Source organism: Canis lupus, chromosome 29 (assembly GCF_048164855.1).
Source record: "Canis lupus baileyi chromosome 29, mCanLup2.hap1, whole genome shotgun sequence".
Lineage (NCBI taxonomy): Eukaryota > Metazoa > Chordata > Mammalia > Carnivora > Canidae > Canis > Canis lupus.
This window is the reverse complement of record NC_132866.1, coordinates 33,668,514-33,692,769: the sequence shown is the minus strand read 5'-3', so window position 1 is coordinate 33,692,769 and position 24,256 is coordinate 33,668,514. Positions and strand designations below refer to the sequence as shown.

The following is a 24,256-nucleotide window of genomic DNA, read 5'->3' as shown; positions in this document are numbered from 1 at the left end:
ACTGAAAAATGCAAATTTTCTGGCATATTTGGAGATAATACATGTTTGAGATAAATGGGTCATTCAAATCTACTCCACAGTAAAGAACACATAGGTGGTGATGACATGTGCTCCCAAAGTAGTTCTGTTTCCTATAAAATAAAACTAACTTTAAAAATATTACAATAAGCTCAGTGCAAGTGTATCACTCAGGAGAACATCAGTCCTGTTGTGAAACACCTGGATTTAGGCCACTGCTTGTCATCACAGACCTTTAAAATGAAACTTGGTTTCCATGAGTTATAGAAATAGGGCTTCCTATACTATTTCAGCCCCAGATCTAGGAAACAGTTATCTGCTAAAAGTTTCTTTGATAGTTCAAAGTTAAATAACTTAAAAGTTATTTTGATAGTTCAAAATTTTTATACCCCATCTTTATATTAATGTATATCTGCTCCCATCCCAACAATACATGTAATCTAAGAGATAGATAGTAGAGCATTGTGATTCATGCACAGATTCTGAGAGTCAGACTACTTAAAATCTTGTCTACAGTGCTTACAAACTGTAAGACTGGAGCAAGTTATTTCATCTTTCTGCACCTCTAAGATGAGGACAATAATAACACCACCTCCTAGGGTGGTTATGAGGATTACATGAGTTAATATATGCATAGTGCCTGGCATGTGCTAAGGCCTAGATAAATATTTGTTATTATTATTACATAGTAGGTCTGCCTCATTCCAAAATTCCTAAAGATTATCATCAGAACCGACCCTTACTTAACTTTCTGAACCTCTTTTTCTAATTAAAACAATCTTTCGGGGAGCTTCATATAGAATGAGCACATATTGGACAGACCATATCAGAGTCAATGATTTGATGACCTCCCCACCCCAAATATGATTTTTAAAACTGTATCTGAAAAAATCCTCATCAAATGATGAAAATAAAAGTTACATTTGCATAAAGACATTTTAATCATATTTGGTGATTCAGAGAATTGGCCTTAGATAAGTCATTGCAGGGGAATGCACAAATCCATGTTTAAAACTTACTGTCAAAGTTACAGGAAACAATGGGAGTGTTTGCCCCAAATACAGTGGTGGCACTATACTTCTGCTTGTCCACACTCTTCTCGTCTCCATCCTCGGTCATGTCTGCACCCTAAAAAGGCAGAAAAGTTCATTAGCAATGCCTCAAAACAGAGAGGCAAGAATTACAAAGAAATGGAATGGTGGCTTTTAAAAGAGACTCTTCTCATCCAATCACTCCATTTCTAAAAATGAGTAAAGCCCAGAACAGCAAGTATCTTGCCCAAGGTCACTTAGCTGGAAAGTGACAGAGTAAGAAGTGGAAGCCAGTCTTTCTGCCTCAAGTCCGGGCTTACCAAACCCTGATGCTGAAAATTTTCAAAAGGGAAAGCATAAAAGATAAATAAAGGGATTGAAAGGGTGGGAGGAGGATGAGAATAAGCAACAGAAGAACACAGCAGGGTCAGTGTGCAAAAATATAAAACCAGGAAATGGCTCCCAATCACCATGTTGGTTTAGAGGGACCAGTGCCATTTTCGTATTCATCCCTCCCACCTTTGTGCTTTCCCCCTCCCTGCCTTCTTTATTGTGCTTCCATTGGAATTATTCTCTAATTCCATGAGGCATCCTCCTGTTTTTCTCCCCCTCACATCTGTATATTTAACTTTCTTGGTCTATGGAACAGTTGTAGTTTCCAAGGTATAATCCAAGGAACCCGCACCTGGGATGATAACAGATGTCACCTGCAACGAGGGTTTTATAACAGATATATGTGGGACATGCTGGGTGAAATAACATTAAATAGGCACGTCTGCGGTAGAACTTCTTAGAACTTTTCCTCTATTCATGGTGTATTCAGGCAACAAGACTTACTGAGCACCCAGGATGTGTCGTTTTTTTCTCAAATTATCTGCAGTTCTGCAGCACTAGAGGAATCTCTGTGGAGTCAGTAGTGTATACAACACTCATCTATTTTCCCTATACCAATATAGATTTTTAAAATATTTTATTTATTTATTTGAGAGAAAGACCAAGCTCAAGTGAGAGAGAGAGAGCGCACCAGCAGGGTGGGGTGCAGAGGGAGAGGGAGAAGCAGACTCCCCGAAGAGCAGGGAGCCAGATGTGAGACTCCATCCCAGGGCCCCACGACCTGAGCCAAAGGCAGCCGCTCAACCACTGGGCCACCGAGGCGCCCCCCTCAACCAATAGTATCTGAGCTTTGAGGACCTGTTACTTACGAGGGCGCCCTCCAGTTTAAAGATGGCGGCCGCACCGTGCGTTTCCGAAGGAGCCATTTTCCTTCTCCAGCGTCTACGGCGGAAGGTATCTGAGCTACGCTGTTTCCAGTGAAATTTCCAGCCAATTAAAGAAGCATATTCCCAGCCCTCCCGGTCTTCCAATTCTTCCATGGCCTAAAACAGAAGTAAAACTTTTAAGGTGAATGTTAACATCATCATCATAACAACAATAATAACATCCCTTAATTGATAAGGTAGATTATTTGGTCCATCAACAAATATCTACTCTGTTCCAAGCACTGTGCTATGAGCCAGTGATACAGCAAAGAACAAAGCAGACCGGCTGTTGGCCCCTGTGGGGCCGATGGACTGTGGGTATATGGAGAGATACCTAGGCAACTGATACAGAAGGAGACATTGCCAGAGAGAGAGTGTGCAAGAGCAGGTGTGAGAAGCGGAGGGAGAGGGAGAAGCAGGCTCCCCGATGAGCAGGGAGCCCGCCACAGGGCTCGATCCCAGGACCCTGAGATCATGATCTGAGCCTAAGGCAGATGCTTAACCCACTGAGCCACTCAGGCTCCCCTGAGTCCTTGTGTTTCTTATTCTAAGTACTGAACTATTGCCACTACTTCATCATGCAAAATAATTTCCATTACTACTGGGGAGTGTTTCTTATCATTTAACCTACTTCAGATCACTTAGAAGACACTGTGAAACACAGATTGCTGGACCTCACCCCTGTAATTTTTAAGTCAGTAGGTTTGGAGTGAGGCATTTCTAACAAATTCCCAGGTAATGTGTTGTTGCTGGTTGGGGTAGCAAGTGCATTTTGAGAACCCCTGTGCAGGGAGGGCATTAGGCCCTTGATTGGCAAACAGTTTCTGTAGAAATAGCCAAATAACAGGAATTCTATATGGCCCCCAGCCTAGCTCCCTCCCGTGGTAACTCTTACCCTTGCAGTGCTTGCAGTGCTTTGTGTTAAATCTTTCTTGCGTTTTCGGACTAGCCTTCGTCGTCTATGAGTATGATACATTTTCTCTGCTGCAACCCAGGATTTGGGTTTAGTATCAGGAGGAATGGTAATTCCATACTCCCAGCCTGGAACAGAGTTTGCAAATGGTTATCCCAAAAGGATGCATTTGCCAGACTGCCAGATAAACTTCCAGAAAACATCCAGTCACTGTCTCTGCTCCCCCAACATGCTCTACTGTGGCATTAAATGCCATTGTCGCTCCTTTCAGTTTGCTGCAATTCAACCAAACTGAATACAGCTCTCTTCTCCTGGATTCCTCTTCAAACAGCTTCCTTTGTTGCCCCTCCCCCCCCCCCCCCCCCCCCCCCCCCCCCCCGCGCCGGGTTCTCCTCCCCTTTTATCCCTCCAGTCACTCATGGTAATTATGTGCATCTAAGAATAAAGCACAGTGCAAGAGGCCATGGGGACAATGTTGAAGGGTGTGGCCTGTGTAGTTACACAGCAGGGTTTAAATCCCAGCATCCCTGCACGCTGGCTATTTACTATGTAAGTTTTTTGCAGGTTAGTAAAAAACCTGCCTATGGCCGGATTTCCCCAGCATAAAGGTAAAGTATACCTCCTTAAAAAGAATTCACCAAAATAATGCATGCAAATGATGAGGACTATGCTTAGCACATAGTTTGTGCTCAATCAATGCTATTATTATAAGGCTTGGTGTGTGTGTCAAGATCAGCAAAGAACTTATAATCAATTTGAACCCTTCTCTATCCATACTTTTTCTTTCTCTTATAAGGGAAAAAAAAAATCACATTTTCTCTTTTGATATTTCCAAATATTATAGTTCACTTAACTTCAGGTTACTGTTCATAGAAAAGGATAAACACCAGTAACAGAAGCTATGTTAATAATCTACATTATTGTGTGCTAACTAGACTTCCAAAAAACCCAAAACAATCTGTATTATTGCTGAACAGGATGACTAATAAGGCATTTTACACTCCTTCTTCCTGAGTGTGATGTTCCCAGGGAGCCTATGGGGTGCGACTAGAATAGAGAAGAATATCCAAATGCCAGTTCCCTCCCATATTCTCATCCTGGATCCCCAACATCTCAACATGGCCCACTGTGATCTTGTAGTGTTCACTCATGACACCCCTACCTGCACCTGTTCAAGCACTTCATTGTCCTTCAGATTCTGCTTCTGAATAGTCACAGGTAATATCCAAGACCTGACTGTCACAGACTGACAGAAGTAGGACTGCTCCCCACCGCCCCACAACCAAGGAAACTTTACTCTGGGGTTAACCAGGGCCTTGCTACAGAGAGCCCATCAGGTAATAGATCTAAAATGTTACCTTTCTCATCCACTGCACGATTTATATCATATACCCATGCGTCATCTTCCCATTCCCATCCTGGAGGGCATGTCAGCTCGCTAGGTGATGCCGCTTTATCACCATTCTTTAAAAAGAAAAAAAAAAGAAGAGAAGTGAGCCAGGGTGTCAGATAAAACGCAAAGGTGAGAGTATGACTCACACTTAACAATAGCATTCGAATGCTAATTTAGGAATCTCTAATCTCAATTTATTCACAATCCCTACACAAGATTAGTTTTTTAGAATACCTTCTGTTAGGGGTATGTTGGGTTGAACCATGGAAAATTGTTGTAGTAGATCAAAAATGGCCAAATATCAGCAATTTCATATAGCTCAATTTAATATTATGAAATGGTGTGACTCTTTATAAGGAGTTATATTGGAAGGGAACCATCAGAGATGGATAAAGCATGAAAAACACATGTTTTCAAGTACAAGGTAATATCACTGGAAGTTCTAGATGTTAATCATGTAACATTTGAGCAAGGTTTAGGTTCCCTATTGACTAAAGTATTGACTGCATGAAAACTGACAGGAGAAAAAGTTCCTAAGAACATAAAAAGGTGGTCCATAAACATATGGAAAAATGCTCAGCCTCATTTTATTTTTTAAATTTATTTTTTTAAGATTATTTATTTATTTATTTATTTGGTGGTGGAGAGGGGCAGAAGGAGAGAGAGAGAGAGAATCTTAAGCAGGCTCTATGCCCAGCACTGAGCCTGACTCGAGGCTCAATCTCATAACCCTGAGATCATGACCTACGATCACAACCTGAGCTGAAACCAAGAGTCAGATGCTTTACCGACTGAGCCACCCAGATGCCCCACAGCCTCACTTTAAATTAACAGTTGGAAAATGGAAAAGACTTTAGGGCACCACTGATTCAAGCTCCGACAAAGCTGGTGTAGTGGAGGTAATGAGTGTTTAGGAAAACAGCCCTCTAATATGCTGTTGCTGGAAATAAAAATTCATAGAACCTATTTGAAAGCAGTTTGGCAATATTTATCAAAACTGCATATGCATTGAAATCTGACCAAACTCATCCAGGGAATCTTTCTTAGAGATAAACTTCCACAAGTGGATAAAAATGTATATATAAGGATGGTTACTGCTGCATTGCTTGAAAAAAAAACAAAGACTGGAAAAAAATAAAAAAATGTCCACAAGGAGAGGATATTTAAATATATTATACAGGGTGCACATAATAAGACACTTGTGGGCATTTTTTTACAAAGCTCATAGATCTATACATATTGATATAAAAGGATGCCCAAGATATTTTGTTGTATGAAAAACACAAATTATTGAACTGTGCATACAACATAATTCTATTTAGGTGTGTTTTGGCACGGGAGAGAAGTTTTACATTTGAGTGTGAACAGAAACATACTTTCAGTGGTTATCACTGAGGGGTGGAATGTAAATCTGGGAGAAGACTTACTTTTCATTTCCTTTTATGCTCTTGGGACATTTTAGAGACATGTCCATTTTATTTCTTGTGATTTAAAAAAACTAGTTAAGTAATAAATATTTACAATAAAAAATTGCACAACTCAAACTTTACCATATACCAACATTCAGTTAAACAGGCCCAATGTCTTTTCTATAGAAAATATTTAGAGGTGCACTTGTGTGGCTACTCAGAACACAAGACAGAGCAGAAGAGAAGGGGAGGCCACGCCTTGTGGATGGTGGATTCACAGACCACGGTTCCAAAGAGCTAGGGCTGGAGGTTCCGTGTGGGGAGCAGCCCCCTCACCGCATCGGTATAGGTGTCCTCAGCTGGCTTCCAGTCACCCCCAGGGTAGCGGCTCTCATTCTGGTACACTTCGTCCGTGAACTCCGTGTGCCCTGCGTCTGCTTCAGTCAGCAAGCTGTGGGTGAGGCTTGAGTTACCAAAGGAGCAATGGTAGCCAGCAACCCCAGAGGCCCAGGGGCCGGGAAACATCTACACCAGCTCCCTCCTTACTCTAGCCCTGGGGTTCTCCACCAGACTCCTCTTCCTGCTAATAACTTCTGACATTCTTTTGGAGAAGGGGCCTGCGGGAACAATGAGACCGGAATCACAGAGGACTCCTCAAGTTAGCAGGGCTGCTCCTTCTCAGTCATCAGGGTGGGGACTGGGAAAACAGTCTTGTGGGCAGCTCCTTATACAGACCTCATGTTCCATATTTTTGTTTCAGTTCAGGGCCGGTCAGCAAAACTCCTGGCTAACAGTTCAAAAGAATAGGATATTGTCCACCCTTATTCCCCCTACTTAAAAAAAAAAAAAAAATGGCGTGGAAATAGTCTCTTGAGGCCAAGTATGGAAATTTTTACTCATGGCTTGCATGGTCTACGTAACACAAACTGAAGGGAGGAGTTTAAATTTTCTGGATAGTTTCCTAGGTTGACGGCCAAACCAGGTCATTTAAGACTCCAGACTTCATTTAGGTACTTAAGAAACCCATACAACTCTCTGCCATGCCAATTTTCCTCTTGGATTTGGTACTATTTTGACAGCCCATAAATGAAAGTATAGAGGCTCCAACTTTGACTTAAGTCTCCTGCCAGGTACCCACTCAAGTGAGGTGTCTTTTTCTTTTACCGTCCCTACATCTTTTCCCTGCCCAATCCTCCCCTAGAATCAAGCACTGGAAAGAAATCAGAATAGAGGGCAGCTCTGGTGGCGCAGGGGTTTAGCGCCGCCTGCAGCCCAGGGCGTGATCTTGGAGACCCTGGATAGAGTCCCACATCAGGCTCTCTGCATGGTGCCTGCTTCTCCCTCTGCCTGTGTCTCTGCCTCTCTCTCCCTCTGTGTCTCTATGAATAAATAAATAAAACCTTTAAAAAAAATAAATCAGAATAGAAGTAGCCCCAACTATTTGTATAAATTAAGCTCATCCCATCATTCTCTGGGTCCCAGAGAAGGAGAACAGAAGACCTGGCTGCTGCCTCTGGGGTCCCGTAGAGCCTTGACATGGTTTGACCTTCTGCTTTTCCAATGCCTCCACCTTTCCCTGTCCTCATTACCCTTTTTTCCTTCTGTCCAATTCAAATCCCATTTCCCTTGTCCCCACCAGCAACCCCAACTCTATCCAAAGCAAGCTGTCATGGGTTACAAGCAATCATGTGCAATCGTTGGGTCTTACCAGACCAGAACAGACCAGACCCAGCGCACTCATTCCCCTCCTTCTCTAATGCCTGTGATCACAGGAAACAAATGTGGAAAGAGAGGAAAAACTCTAGTTTAAGACTTGAATTCCAACTTTACCAAGCTTGTTTCCTCCAAACTCAAGTTTGCTGTCAAGAGGCGGAGAAGAGGGAGCTCTGACTCTGATGCTGTTGGCAACATTCAGAAACCCTAACTCCAGGGGACACATCCTTGCCTCCCCTTTACTGTTCCTTTCTTTTTAATAACAAGCTTTTGAGACACACTGTTCATACCACACAATTCACCCATTTAAAGTGTACTCTCACTGTTTCTTACAGACATTCCAGCCTAATAGTTAAGTCTGGACTGTACCACCTACAACCTATGTGTCTTTGGACAAGTTACTTAATCTCTGTAGGTCTTACTTTCCTCACCTGTACAGTGGAGATCATGCTATTATTTGTTGGGAGGTAATTCTCTATGAGTTCTTATGTTTCCACAGCATCAAGGATACCTATATGAGGAATAATCTTGGAAGATAGAGATAGTCTCTCTCTCTCTCTCTCTCTCTCTCTCTCTCTCTCTCGAGCAAAGGGATCGAGATGCTTGCTACTCATTAAAAAGATTTGGATTCCCTAAGCTTAAGTTCCTCTCCTATTACACAACCACTTCATGTTTAAGTGTCATCTGACCATCTTCTTGTCTCCCTGTGGGAATTGGAGCTCAGATAACTAAAGCAAATGTTAATACTGGCATGCTATTGCTGTTGGCAGTGAAGTCCCTTGTCTCTGACCCAGGAGTCCTGTGTCTCTTGTCTCTTGCCAGCATCCATGAAGTATGGCAGGTGACCTTGTTAGCTTCCAAGTTAGCTAAACATCTCAGATCCTTCATAATTTTTGACACTAGCTACCTTATAGGGATATAGGCCAGATTCAATAAAGTAATTAACACCCTGGTGCTTAGCTCACTGCTTGATACATTCACCCATAAGTTCTCAATGAATGTTAGTACCAGGTGCTTTTTATTTCTTTGTTTTATTATGGGGCACCAATGACCTATTTTAAATTTCTATGGAGTTTGCTCAGTGGGTATTGCATAAGTATTACCAAGAATAATGATAGACAAGATTTATTTAGCAATATCTAGGGAAAGGTTTCATTGTCACCCTTTTTTCTCAGAAAAATGGAAGGGCTTACCTTCTTTCAGGATCAACTATCCACTCTCCTTCCCATTCCCAGCCTTTCGGGGGCAAAAAGAATTCCCTCTTGAGTTTTATTTTTCCTGTGACATCAGAAAATTTATGACGACCCACTAATCCAGAAGTGCCCCATTTTCCAAACATAAGAGCTTGATTTTCATACTGTTAAAAACAATTAGAGAAAACATATCAAAGAGCAAGAAATAAAGCCCACTCATAAATTTTTAAGCCCATTTAAGCTAAACCATGATAGAACGTGAAAGAACTTAAGGTATGGACCTAACTTGGGCTGCTACTGATTATGCAACCTTGGGTACCTCACTCTTCTTTTTAAGACTCAGTATTCCCATTTATTAATTGGGGATAATACCACCAGTTCTCATAGAATTGTTCAAATGTGCAATCAAAAGTGCTTTGTAAACAGTGGTATAGCACACTAGTTGCTCCCATTATTATATTGAATGGCTCCAAAAGGTTCTCCGAACCTAATTTTTTAAATACACATAAAGTCCTCATTTTAAGAGCTTATTTGTAAAGTCTACTGCCTAAAACTTGGGGCGCATTTCTCCACAGAATCAACATTATAACTGATGGTACCTTTTGCAGGCAGTCTACAAAGAATCTGTCTGACATTATGAAGGTCCTTTAAAGGTCCAATCTTTATGGTGCCTAAAAGTTCTGTGCCTTCATCCCTTCGAATGTAGTGGGGATGAAGACCAAAACCTTTCTAGAAGCAGCTTTAGTGGCAAAAACAGACTCCTGTTTATAGGGCATTTCTGTCTAAGTTAGAAGTTATAAATTTACAATGGTTTGCTCTTCACAATGTCAACCACTAAAAGGCTTGAGATTTGCCAGTGAGTGTCCCTGTTTGGGTGCAAGCTGAAATTTCCATTTTTCTGCTGATGAGCCACTGAAAAGATGATTTGCACCTGACAGGGGGGTTTGAGGCTGAAGAAGGAAGGAAGAAGTTTGAGTAGAGGCTTGATGGGGAAATTGGGTTTAAGCAGCCACAACATTACCTGTCTCAGATATAGTTTCTGAACCTTGAAAGGAGATAAACTCCAGGAAGCAGCTAAAGAAGCTATTATCACAAGGGGCTTTGAGACCTGGGGGTGTGTGCACAGCTCCTTTGGTTTCTAAGTGACAAGGACATAGAATGGAGAAGCAGAGTGTTCCCACTACTTCTACTTGGTAGCCAGCATGCCTATAGTAAAATCTAGGCACGGAGATGGGCAAGACTGTTAGCACATGTGAAGTACCTCAGAGACCACCAGAAAGTTGGTGGGGGATGGGAGTGGTGGGGGATTCTGCAGAGAACTGAGGTCTAATATTAGCACATGGATGAATGTTTTCTCTAAGGATGACAAGTAACAGGATTCCCCCCAATGAGGAAACGATAGTGATGTCATTGAATGTACCATTTCAGCAAAGACGGTGAATGTTCCTTCTGCGAAGCTATTGAATTTCTTCTCAACAGCACTTAAGCCCAGCCAGATGTTGACTCGCAGCTCTGTGGGCACCTTTGGTCCGTGGGTTTTTTCCTGCGGATACTGTGAGGTGCACAATAACATGCTCTGTGATGTTGGGTGCAGTATAGGCTATGACATTAAGTTCAAGCCAAAAGCAGATCTAATCATTGCTCTCCCCAGTCTAATTTTACATTTGCTTAGTTAAAATACTTCCAAATGACCCTGCAGAGATTATAATAACAACAAAGTGGTGGTTCTCAAAGTGTGATCCATAGACCCCCCTCCTTGTGTCCTTGAGACTTTCCCAGGAGGTTCATGGAGTTAAACTCTTTTCCTAATAATACCAAGATGTTTCTTGTCTTTTTTGCTATATTGATACGTGCACTGCTGGTACAAAAGCATGGTGGGTAAGAGTGCAGGCACTGCAGCAGGAATCAGGGCAGTAACACCAAACTGAACCCATGGGAATGGTTTTCTTCATCACTCTCAGTGGAGAAAACAAATACTGACTAGTTTTACCTATGAATTCCCTCAATAATATAAATTGATTTATATAAATATAAATTTACCTATGAATTCTCTCAATAAAACAGTAAAAATTAACTAATCTTAACCAAATCATGATCCCTGAGTACATCTTTTTTGTTGTTGTTTTGTTTTGTTTTTGTTTTTATTTTTTTAATAGGCTCCATTCACGACTCTGAGATCATGTTGCCTGCTCTATTGACTGAGCCAGCCAGATGCCCTTGTGAGTACATCTTTTTATTATTTTGTATAATGAAATGGAAAGTACACACAAATCACTTCTGCTGCATATTTATGTATATCTTGAGAAAAAGCTCTTGTGCAATTGTTTGAAATGTGAACCGAATTAGCTTTTCTTTTTTAATGGAAATCTTTTTTACTTGAAATAGCGATTTACAGACAAATATGGTTATTCAGACTTGGGTATGGGGCAGACATTACCTTGAACATAAACAAAGTAAGCCTGTCTCTTCAAGGACAACAACTGACTGTATTCTGTTATCAATGATTAAATTCAGGCTTTCAAGTAAAAATAAAGAATTTTGGAAAACTTCTATCTGTCATGGTAAGCTTGATAGCATCCTGATCCATAAAGACTTTTCTGACGAGTGATATTAATGAATGTGTTTTTTTCAGCAATGCAAGATGAAATGTGTCAACACTAGGAAGACCTGTATAACCCAATAAAGTGATATTTTTTCAATAATCAATGCTAAATGTTACAAAATCATGCACGGATAAAAGAACCGTTCAAATACAAAATAAACCAATAGATTTTAATGTAGCCGAAAATGAAAAGTTCACTGATATGGTTTCAAATTCCATACTGCAAATCACCTTTTAGAAGCCATTACTTGAGTTTGGTATTATATAACAAAGATGTGTATCCACAATTATGTGAAAAGGATATTAAAATACTTCTCCCTTTTTCAATTACACATCTATGTGAGGCCCGATTCTCTTCATACACTTCAACCAAAAAATTTTATTGCATCAGATTAAATGTAGAAGCAGATATGAGAATTCAGTTATATTTCTGTGAAGCCAGGTAGTAAAGGGGTTTATAAAAATGTAAAACAGTATCAGTCTTCTTTCTAATTTTGAGAATAGTTATAATTTATTAAAAATATGTAATTTATGTTGACATGAATGGGTTTAATTATTGTTATTTTAAGTGAATTAATATATTTTTAAATTTCTCATTTTAATTTCTGTTACAGTAAATATTGATAGATATCACCCACCTAAGCAAAAGCTCTTTGGGGTCTTCAATAATATTTTTGAGTGTAAAGGGTGGGGATGTCCCAAGACCAGCAAAAAAAATCCCAATGAATTAAATTGTCTCCCTAAACTGGATAATGAGTGTTGACAAAATCAATAAATACATATAACATTGTCTTGAAAGCATTTTGCTGTTTATCCACCAAATTCTAAAAACTAACACAGAGAATACCATTTTGCCTTCCTCTCTCACCAACTGTGAAATTTTATTTATTAATCGGTTTGCCTCCACCAACTGCTGACAGGCACAATCATAATTGTGGTTCTATCTTAAGTAACATTTGTTCCACCAAGAGATATTTGAAGGAAGATAATCACTTTGGTTCTATTTTCACCCTCCTGATTAAAGAATAATGAGTACATATATTAAAAGTTAGCAGATATGTCCTTGTTTTCAAAGAACATTCTCCCCTGACTGCTTTTTCTCTTCTTGATTTTTATTCCTCTTCCTCAAATCCAAAGACTTCAGCTAGGGTTGGCCAGGGACACAGATGTCAAACCAATACAGCTGGGACTATTTTGATTTCTTGGTTTTCAGCCCCAGGCCCTCCTTTGGTTCTCCCTAAGCATACACAGAGCAGTTTTTGATGCAGGGTCCTGGGATGGGCTTACAGGGGTCTACGAAGCTCCTGAATCATGTGTTAAATACTGGATGCGTGGCACATATGCATTCTTCTGGGAGAGAGGGCCAGTAGCTTCCATCAGGTTGTTAAAGGAGCCCGTGACTAAAAATGTTCAGAACCACTGCACTAAAGCAGCAAACTCTCCGAAGTTTTCAATCTGAGGTTAGGGCATGGATTCCATGGACTATCTATATTATGTTCTCTTTTTTTTTTTCTACTTCCTGAACACTTATCAGAAGGGAAGGGAAGGAGGCATTGCTTAGCACAAGACATTAGAAATAAGAGGAAAAATCATGCCAGAAAGCACAGCATTCCCAATGTCACATTAGTATTGGTGTCAAAGAGATCTCTACGGAAGTGTCCTTGACTGAATGCCAGCAGACCCCAGACTCTCTAGGAATTACCAGCCTACGGGAAAGTGCTAGAATGGGTGGGAATTGATCACGATCATATTAGTTATTCAGTGATTGGCAGATAAAGCAGCCCCTTTCTTGGGAATGCGGGTTTTGCGTTTAGTGTTTCATGTTGCATAGGGATGAAACCTTACCTTCAGCAAGATGGTTTGGGTTTTCCCGCAGTATTTCCCAGATGCAGTCTCACCACTGGTGGAGTATAGAACCTGATGGGCAGGGATGCGTGCATAGGCCAGTCTTTTCTCCCCCCGGATCATCCAGATGATAATGTCAGGCATACTGTTCTGTGGCTGGCCATATGAGAAGATGGAAAAGGAAGAAAAGCTGGAGTTAGTCTACACTCAGAGGGACTGGAGACTCTGCAGGCTGGCTCCTCAGGACTCTCCTTAGCAATTCAGAGATCTGTCTGAATTCCTGAGTTGCACATCTTCTGGGACCATGCTGAAGCCTGCAGGGCCGGGAGGCAGACCGCAGCTGGCCAGGAGGAATAAGGTGAAGCAGAGGGGGAACTTCACCTGCCCCAAACCTGACCTACACAGCTCTGAGAGGTATTTTAGGAAATATCCCCTCTTATCTCACCCATCCTTTGAAGAAAGCCCTCAACAGCAGTCAAGCATTACAGGTTTCATACCTGTCATAGGACACAGACAAAGCATCTCCAGCTCATAATCCAATGTTTGCCAAATCTGAGATATTATTTTCGTTTTCTAAAACCTCTTTTCTTCTGATTATAAAGGTGATATTAGTTCACCATAGTACCAAAGCATAGAAAGCAGAAAATAAAAATTACTTATAATCCCATGTTTTTGCAAATGTATTTCTATCCACAGATATATTATGATCCCCCTTCTTCCAAATTTCTGAAGCTCAAGAGGATGGACAGGTCTCCTACTCTCTTGGTTTTCCTGTCCCCGGAGGTTAACGGCAGCCAACATTCATCCAGCACCACTGTGTGCCCTGCACCGTGCTAAGCCCTTTATATTCATCATCTTCAATCTTCACTATACAATGCTGTGAAAGGAGTACCACAATTATCTCCATTTTACTTATGGGGAAATTGAGGCTTACAGAGGCTACCCAAGTTTACATATGGTAGATCCAGGATTCATACCCAGGTCTTCCCAATCCCAAGCAAATTTGCACTTCAATAGTCTGTGCTACTTTATCCCTCTACCTGAGGTATTTGATTGTATCATGATAATGATTTGTCTACTTTGAAGACTTTCCAGGACCACCAACTCAAAATTCTTCTCCAGTCCTCACTTCAGTGATGCTCAGCCCATTACCCATTAGCATCCCAGCCCAGTAACTCCCTGGCTTCACCATCTGTCAGGTCTGCTCACTATCCAGATAATAAACTAGATTCTCCAACCACCTTCTCTCTCTGTGGTGCCATTCCACAGAATCCATTCTCTGCCATATCGAGTGACTTTGAGTAGTTTAAAGTCCTACCTCTTCAGTCAGTTGCAGTAATTTTTCAAGCCAGTCCTCAATTTCTGCCAGTGTGGATTTCACCTCTGTGGCCTCAGACCTCATCCTCACAGCTGCCTCATGAATCTGGGAGAGAGATCGGGACCGCAACTTTCGGATCTGAGTGTCAAGAATTGTGACATTAGCTTTTCCTTCCGTGACAGGCAATGTGTACCTAAAAAAAGAAAGGAAAGAAAAGAAACAGATAATCTGCAGAATCACTTTCTGGGCTTCAGAACTGTCAGATTCATTTATGTTTGATTTCCATCTTGCAAGCCACACCGGTTTCCTGACTCCATAAGCATGACCAGGTTTAAGCTGAAGTTGAGTGTATGTGGCAATTGGCAGAGCAGACTTGCCAGACAGACTGCTAACTCTCACGAGGAATGTGACGGGGGGGAAGACTTTCCAGGACTTTTGGAATTAAAATTCCAAAGCAATTTCTTGGGTTTGACTACATGGAGTCACAGGAGAGAAGATGGAAATGGCTGCAGCATTTGGGAGGAGCAGGCCTTCCCTTCTTTTGCTTTGTGCAACCAGCGTACAGACCCGCAAAATGAAGGAAGGGAAGGCAGATTACAGAGCACTTAGCAGAAGGTTTTTAAGGACCATGCACCCCTAGGCAGTCCATGGAGGGGGGTGGGGGGGCTCAGGAGGCCTGCAAACCCCAGGAACTTACTTAAAAAGTCTATGTTTGTGTTGCCAGGCAGTTGACATTATGAATAAAGACCCCATGCTTTGGAGCCAACCATCTAGGTACAAATCCTGATTCCACTATTTATTAGTTCTGTGATCTTGAGCAGTTACTTAATCTCTTATTTTCCTATCTTCAAATGTGGGGAAAATAGCATCTATCTTTTGGGGTGTTGTGAGAAATAAATGAATTAATATATGGAGAGCATTTAGAACAATGCCTACTGCAGAGTAAAGTCTGAATGACGTTGCCATCATCATCAAATTTTGTCTTCCTCATTGCCATAGTCTCATTATATATAATGAGCATTCAAAGGCATTCAAAGGGGCTCATTAGCTCCCAAAAGGTTTAGAACCACTGGTGTAGGCAAAGCTCCCGTTAAAATGAGAAGTCTAGAACAGCCAAGTTGGCACCAGAATTAATTTGCCTTCTTCTGCAGGGTCTTCCTCTCACCATGGCAGCTGATAGGGCCACAGGGTGAGGGTGTCACTGATTCCAGGAAGTCCCACTCACATTGTTTCTACCTAGAAACTCCATTGGTGTGAATGTCCCCTCGCTTCTAAATGAAGGAAATCCTAGTATGACTTCTTTTAAACACAAATTTCCTGTTACATCAAGTTAAAAAAGATTCCATTTGATTCTTCATAAACAGTTCACATCAGTTTGGTTCTTCAAAAACTGTGTAAATAGATATATCTGTGTTTCGCTCAGCAAACCCCAAAATTCACAGAATTTTCTACACGAAGTTCTTGCCAAATATTTCTGTTTGGTTATATTAGTAATTGTGGCAAAGCAGGGGCAAAGGTTAAGCCCTTGGAATGATTCTTTGAGGCAAAAAATGCATATGGAAGCTGCTAGCTCAAAGACACACATGAGACCTTTGATAAATAGATGTTGACTATGTGAAGCATGTAGTAGGAAAAGTATGGATAAACCCAACTCTGGGCATCAGATGCATCATTTCCGTGGGCCTCTGTTTTCTCATCCATAGAATGAGGAGTCTGGGAGAGATGACCTCTTAAAACCCAGTAAATCTGGGTCTGAATTGAAACTAGAGCCCAGCATTGCTCTGATCTCAGCTGCATTTCAATGACCTCGCTAAACCACTAGAAGGCACAAGAAGACAGGGAGACTGAGGGCATTTGCCCCGAAGAGGGGGGGAACCCATCCCCAGTTCTTGCGGCTTGTCAGAAGTTTTCTTTCTTTTTTCTTTTTTTTTTTTGTCATATGTTTTAAATTATGCTCTTCTTTTAGAACTTCCTTGTCCACTGCTCTATTAGTCAATATTTAAAATGAGTTGGGGATGAATCACTTCCCTCTTTGATTTCCAAATGCCCAGAGATCTGAGCTGTTTCCCCAATTCACATTATAAAAGGCTCTCTATGGCTCAAGTCAAATATATTGGCTTTGTGAAGGGAGACTTAGCCACAGTTTATTAGGCGTTCAATAAAAAAAGGGGGGGGCAAGTAAAAAGGCTGTTTCTTTTCTTCCTTTTCTTTTCTTTTTTTAAGATTTTATTTATTTATTCATGAGAGACACAGAGACAGAGAGAGAGGCAGAGACACAGGCAGAGGGAGAAGCAGGCCCCATGCAGGGAGCCCAACTGTGGGACTCTGGGTCTCCAGAATCAGGCCCTGGGCTGAAGGCGGTGCTAAACCGCTGAGCCACCAGGCTGCCCCCCAAAAAAAAGGCTTTTTCTAAAAATGTGTTCATGAATTAGGAATGTTATTCTGAATGGCAAAATCAGTGCTCCACCCCTAGGACCTATTATTCTCTGTGGAAGCCAGGAGTCACCTTTCTCTAGGCAGTGGGCACAAGGATTGACAGGAGTCAGGCCTGGGCCTGTTCCCTCCTTCCTTCTCCCCACTTTTTGCCTGAGGCTGCCCTGGGATGTGTTTCCAGGAGGGACCTCAGCCTCCCTAGCTGCTTTAGAATTGGCATTTAATCAGAAAGTGGAACTTTTCCTGGTGGTGATTCAGAGACTCCTCCCAGTGACTAGGACCTTTGGAGAATCTTGACTAATTCAAATTCATTTTTCAGGCAAACACTGTAGACAATTCTAGAGGCTCTTTTAGTGTTTCAGTTTTGGGGAGGAAAGCATGACTGGGAATTCTGAGATAGGAACAAGATCACTGTACCTTGTATCTTCTATAACTTCATCGATCAGCTTCAACCATATTTCAGCCAACTGGTTTGCAGGAACTTTACCTTGCATCCCTGATTTCAGAGCCTCTAAGTTCAATTGCTGGAGAGTTTGGAAAGAGGAAATAATTGGTAGTTATGCATCATGCCATTAAACCCAGTAAAGGTTTAATGCTTATCCTCAAGAAAAAATAATGCATAAAAGGCTTAACAGAAAAACCAAAGAGTTTATTTTTTTACATTTAAAAATAAATGCTCACGGTAGCTTAGCACTATTTACATGTCTTCAAAATGCAGTCAATGCTGACATGTACAAGTAGTAGGACAATCTTTCATATACCTTTGACTTTTGAAACCATGTAAATATTTTGAAACCATGTGTTCAAGAAATAAATAAAGCCAACAAAGATGGGGGAAGGAACCCCAACATGGAATATAAAACAGAAACAAATGACCTATATTATAGATGAATAACATAATTGCACTAAACTAACCCAAATAGCTTTTGAACACAATGTTTTGATGATATACTCTCAGTTTGAAGAAAAGAAAGAACCACGAACATATCAAACTCCAAATCTGTTTGTTTTTCACAGGGGTTTATCTATGGATTTTAGGATCAAATACATGAACAAATGAGGTTTCTCACTGTTGGAGAAAGGAGTTACAAATATAGAAATAGGGAAGACTAAAATAAACCTAGGATATTAGAGTATTATTGGAGTAATCCCTATAAATTCATTGCTTTCCGTATATTGATCGATCTAGAAATAAATTGACATGTGAGTGTGTGTGTGTGTGTGTGTTTACATCTACCCACTGAGAAGGTGAGAAGGCCTGGAAGCAAAGGCAACCAAATAGTCATCAGCATTCTAAAACCCAGACCTTGGTTTTCACATCCTATTACACTAAAAGGAAATAGAATTCCTTGGGAAAATGGCAATTTGGGCTCGGACAGGTAAGTGCAAGAAGAGCCTAGCATATCCTGTTGTGTCACTTTGAGCATATGCTGACTGAGAGACAGAGAAAGTGCCCTCCATGATTAGCAAAAGTCCCCATCATGGGGAATCACCAGCCTGTCCAGATGAACATGGAATATAGACAGCCCGATCAAGGCTGATGAATAAGGCTGAAGAGCACCCAAAACATAATCAGGATAGAGGGGTGATCAATTTTTCACTAATTCCCTCAAGACAGAAGCCTGGAAGTTAATACCAAAACTAGAGTGCGTATCAGTTACAACTTTATTACGTGAACAATTATGCTTAAGTTAGCTTAAACCTACAATACTCCTTCAATATTGTCTTTATAACATAAAATGGTATTTTTAGATTTTGCTGTGAACTCTTAGATCAGGTATATTCCAGGACCCCCACACATGTTGGTCCTGCCCTAACAGAGGTTAGATGTTAGAAAAAGTTAATACTAATGGAATTTGGAAATCAACACTCTAAGAACAGATGGATTTTATCAGTACCCGATAGAAGTAATTTAGTATCTTTGACTTAGAAATATCCCAACCATGTGCCCCTTCTTCTCCTCATCAATGTCAACTAGATGGAGAATTGCAGATACCACATCTATGCAGTTTCTACCAGAGAGGACACCCAACTTCCAAACAAAGTCCTCTAGTTTACAAAAAGAGTATAAAATGTCAGGCTCTGGTTCCTCTGAGCCCATCTGTTCCCACAGTGGAGATTTTACTCCTCTAGCAGTAAAGCTCTAAGGGCTGCATGTTTCTATTGTAACAAACCATTCTCCACATCACACCTTTTTGTGGCAGAAACTGGTGGTTGTCTTGGATATCCCTGCCTCAATGTCCACCCCAACTTCCTCAGTGACAGGGCTTTTCTCTGGCCATATGTCAACTCAAGCTTAAGACTGCATTTCCTAATTCCTTTATAGTAAGATGTGGGTGTGTGACTGGATTCTGCCTAATGGAAAATGAGTAGAAAGCAAGTGTGTCATCTACTTCCCCATTCTCTTTCCATCGGGCTGGAAGGTAGGTATAATGATGAGCCACCTCAACCATGCAGACAATGACAACTCCTCAGTGATGGGAGAGCAACAAGTGGGGAGGAGTCTGGGTCCCCCATAGCACTGAACCTCTATACCAACTGTGGAACACCTACCTCAACTGTTACTAAAGAAATAGCTTGTATCTTGCTTATCGTTATATTCCGAGGTCTTAGGTTAGAGGGTCTAGCATACAACTAGCACATAATTTACTGTCTGGTGGGAAGGACACCTAGAAAAGATGGACTTACCAGCCGTTCTGCCATGGTTAGGAGAGTGTTCACTGCATCCAGGCGATGACTGATGTCCTCCCAGTATGAAGTCAGGGTAACAACCGGCTTTGTGTGGGCCCAAGGCAAGTAATAATAGTAGTTCCCTGGTATAGGACATTGAGAGTCAGTGAACACTGGACACCTAAACATGTTTATGAAGAGATGTGCAAACTGGGCTACTGATCAATCTGTATACTCGGGGAATGGTTTGGGGTAATTTGGTGTTTAAATTTTATTTGAGGGCAGCCCTGGTGGCTCAGCGGTTTAGCACTGCCTTCAGCCCAGGGCATGATCCTGGAGACCCAGGATCGAGTCCGAAGTCAGGCTCCCTGTGTGGAGCCTGCTTCTTCCTCTGCCTGTGTCTCTGCCTCTCTGCCTCTCTTTGTGTGTGTGTCTCTCATGAATAAATAAATAAAATCTTTAAAAAAATTTTTTATTTGAAGTAACTGAGGAATAGTTGTTTTGAAAATCTCTCTAAAATACCCTCCTAAACTGAACACACCAGTTTTAGGACCTTGTAGTGGTTCGGGATCATGTGTCTGAACATCACTAATGATCATATAACACGGCCGCAGAATATACAGGGAGAAGAGGAGGCTAGATTGTATGGGTCTGTACCTGCAAAGTGCTGCTCTAAATAAACATTTTTGCCAGAATTGGGGCAAGAAAATAAAAGGATTTTGGATATGTGGGGTTTTGTATTACTGAGAGCCTTATAATGGTTAAGAATTATCAGCCAACATTTTCTAGCACATCTTATATTTTAACATTGCTTGTACAGAATTTAGGTAAAAACTATGGCAATACTGTTGGAACATTCCATCAGAATTTCTTTCTCCTCTCTGTATAGTCTTAAACTATTTGTTGATACCATCAACAAGAGCATTCTCATACTCTGCTTTCTACTATGACTTATTTTATACACTAGAATGCAAACTCCTTAAAAGCAGGGACTGTTTATCATCCACCTTTGTTCAAATACAGCTATTCAATCCACACAGCAATTTGGGAGAAGAGGCTAAAACTGAAGGTTACAATTAAGTGATATCGCTAAGGTCATAGTGTTGGCGAGTCACAGAATGAAGACCAGAAGCTGGATTTTCCAGCTTTCCTGAGCCAAAGTCTTGTGCACTTTCACTACTCAGTCTAAGAGCAGTTAGGGGCTTGGTCAAGTGGAGTTGGGCAGAGCAGGAGCTGATTTGGGGATCTCAGAGTTCAGCAAGTTGCCGTCTTTTGATTTTATAAGACAGAGCCAGTGTGAAAGTTGGACATGGGAAGGGGTATAGGGTTCAGACCCTGGCAATGGACCTGCGACTTCTTGGGTTTGACCAGTCTTGAAGATGCTTGGACTCCAGCCACCTCTCTTCCCCATTCCACCTTTTCTTCTCACAAAGCATATGCTGAACATAATGGCTGCTAGTGGAAGAATATGCTGGGTGCACCCACTGTAAATGCATAAGGAGAGATGGTTAGAGTGACTCTTACCATCAAATACGGCACGGCTGTATTGAGTGGTTGATGCCAAAGGCTTACAAGTCGTGTCAAACTTGTTGCCATAGTTCCCAATGCTGACTTCAAACTGAATGGCCTCGCCAACATCTTGCAACATGGTGGCCGAATGGAACACGGCAGACAGGCTATACTTCCGCCTTCGTTGGTATTTCTAGAAAGTTTGAGCAGACACGAGGCTCAGTGAGACTTCTTTTGCTTTTATTTATATGTGAGTTTCTAGCAGGTGTAATTCTAAACCTAACAATTAGTGTTGCATTATATACCAGTAGAAAATGTTCATAAAGTTAGCAGTTTCTCTTGTACTCATTCAAGTGGGCAAAGATAGAAGTACCAGGATGTTCACTACAGTGTTTACTGAAATAGAGAATAGATGAAAACAATACAAATGTCTATCAATAGGTCACTGGTTAAACAAAATTATGTTACATCCATAGAATGGGATAAAGGGTTCACCTAAAAATGTCTTTTTTTCCATGTTAGCATATATGGGTCTACCTTAAAAAAAACTACTGGTTTACTGTGTATGTGTGTATGTAGGTATGTGCGTATGTGTGTGTGTGGGTGGGTGGGTGTGTGAGGTTGGGAGCTGATCATAGGGTCAACAATGACCACACTGAGGATCTTTCAGCCTAGCAGAAATGACCATGGGCCCTTCTGGCCTTCCTTCATCTGGGCACATAAAATCTCTTGAATCCACCTGCCCCAAATCCTTGCTCAGATGGCATGTCTCCTTCTTTGTGGATCATATCTCCACTGATCTTTGGGTACTTTGCCTTCTTTAGCCATATGGAGCCATACATTGGTTTAAACTGCTGTGTTTCATTATGTTCTAGGCATTCTTCCACTTAATATTGTCTGCATCTAAAGTCTTTCCAGATCCCTGTTGGCACCCAGGCTCTGTAGACACTTGCAAAACTTGGGGGTGAGACTATAGTGGTTATTATACTGTAGCTACATTGGCTACATGTTTCACTAGAGAACTTGTGGAGATCCATGAGTGATAATACTCAAATTGTTTGACAAATTCTCACCATAGCAAGTTTGTCCTGAAAGCCCATAGAGAAAGAACTTCTAGATCTATAGTCCTTCAATTTGAGATTTGGAGGCCACATTGCTATCAAACTTTGGCACAGGATGACTTTTTTTGTTGTTGGATTTGCCTTTTTGCATTCCTACCTTGCTACCAATTTGAGGACCATAATCTAAGTAGCAAAGTAATGACATTTTCATCTCTAGGAAGCTAACAAAAATTATTTGATCCCTGTAGGATATTTATTAGCTGATTTTCCTTTCTTTTGCTTTTCATCATACCATGGCCTTTATTCTATTAAATGAATCACAATCACAGATAGATCTTCGACCTTGTATAAGAGTGTGTTTACGGAAGTACTTAGACAATAGTTTCAAAAACATTTTTTTTCTTAAATTGTGGTAAAACACACATAACATAAAATTTACCATCTAAACCATGTTTAAGTGTACAGTTCGGTGGCATTAGGGGCATTCATGCTACCATGTTACCATTACCACCATCCATCCACAGAAGTCTTCCAATCTTACAGAATTGAAACTCTGTACCCATTAAACCTCAACTCCCCATTCCTACCTACTTTCTGTTTCCATGAATTTGACTGCTCTGGGTATCTCATGTACACAAAACATGTAACTGACAGATACAAAACAGTATCTGTCCTTTTGTGACTGGCTTATTTCACTTAGTGTAATGTCCTCAAGGTTTAGCCATGTTGCAACACATGTTAATTTCCTTCCTCTTTTAAGACTGAATAATTCTGCACTGTATTGTTGAAAGATAAACAGGTATATTAAAATTTTCAAGATTTTATTTGAGCAAACATATTGGATTGGGCAGTGACAAAGCAGAAGTGGCTCTGAGTGCTCTACTTACAAGAGCTAGGGGAAAGACTTCTACAGAGCAAATGTGGAGGAAGACAAGGAAATTATTTGATTGGCTATAGCTTAAGTGGTTGCATTATTTGAGAAAGCCTAGATGGTTATTTGCTATTCACTGCCCTTTAGTTTTGATTTTTTAAAATAAATTTTATTAATTTATTGGAGATAGGAGAGAGAGAGAGAGAGCAAGCGAGCATGAGCAGGGAGAGAGGCAGAGGGAGAAACAGACTCCCCACTGAGCAAGAAGCCAGATGAGAGCCTTGATCCCAGGACCCTGAGATCATGACCTGAGCAGAAGGCAGACGCTTAACTGACTGAGCCACCCAGGTGCCCCTGATTTCCTAACCTTCAGGCATTAATAGGTTTACATTCTCGTTTGCTTATATAGGCTGCCAAGGCATTAGAGCCACTTCTGTCTGATGGCGTCCTTGTTTAATAAATTTAGCAGTGTGTATATATTTCATGTTTATCCATTCATCTATTGATGGCTGCTATCAATGGACTGCTTCTACCTTTGGGTTATTGTCAGTAACATTGCTATGAACATGAGTATACAAATATTCATTTGAGTCCCTGCTTTCAATTTTGGGCATATACACAGCAGTGGATTTCTGGATCACATGGTAATTCTATTTTTAACTTCTTGAGGAATGTTTTAAGAACATCTGACAGTAACTTTAGTTTGTTGTCTTGAAGAACTGCAGGACATTCCACTATTACAAAATTTCCATTTCGGTAAAAGGAATTTTTGACATGGTGTCATGGAAACCTCCAATAGGATTTCATCAGAAATCCCTCTGAGTCTCCATCATTTTTGAAAGTCTTTCCAAAACATTGGTTTGAAACCTTAGCTGCATATTGAGTCACCTAGAGGGGCTTTAAAATATACTTATAGCTGGGCCCCACATGCCACAGACTCTGTCTACAACTGTGCATTAAAAAAACGTCCTTACATTAGTTCACTGTCACTTTGGTAGAAAGAATGTTGGAGACTTTT

The 24,256-nt window shown here is 41.0% G+C and overlaps 1 protein-coding gene across 6 annotated transcripts in view; it reads right to left on the bottom strand.

Moving 5' to 3' along the window:
• MYOF (myoferlin) overlaps positions 1-24,256 on the bottom strand; it is a 142,701-nt gene that overhangs the window by 41,191 nt on the left and 77,254 nt on the right. For all 6 annotated transcript variants that reach the window (XR_012020855.1, XM_072806081.1, XM_072806080.1 and 3 more), the window contains 12 exons: positions 21,322-21,499; positions 19,816-19,940; positions 17,545-17,651; positions 14,695-14,887; positions 13,377-13,532; positions 10,350-10,481; positions 8,930-9,093; positions 6,360-6,474; positions 4,580-4,685; positions 3,204-3,349; positions 2,252-2,425; positions 1,038-1,146 (listed from right to left, as the gene is read on the bottom strand). Coding sequence is in view for 5 of the 6 variants with exons in the window: in XM_072806081.1 (XP_072662182.1) it covers positions 1,038-1,146; positions 2,252-2,425; positions 3,204-3,349; positions 4,580-4,685; positions 6,360-6,474; positions 8,930-9,093; positions 10,350-10,481; positions 13,377-13,532; positions 14,695-14,887; positions 17,545-17,651; positions 19,816-19,940; positions 21,322-21,499 (1,705 nt within the window). In the remaining variant the exon portion in view is untranslated. The remainder of the gene's footprint in view (positions 1-1,037; positions 1,147-2,251; positions 2,426-3,203; positions 3,350-4,579; positions 4,686-6,359; positions 6,475-8,929; positions 9,094-10,349; positions 10,482-13,376; positions 13,533-14,694; positions 14,888-17,544; positions 17,652-19,815; positions 19,941-21,321; positions 21,500-24,256) is intronic.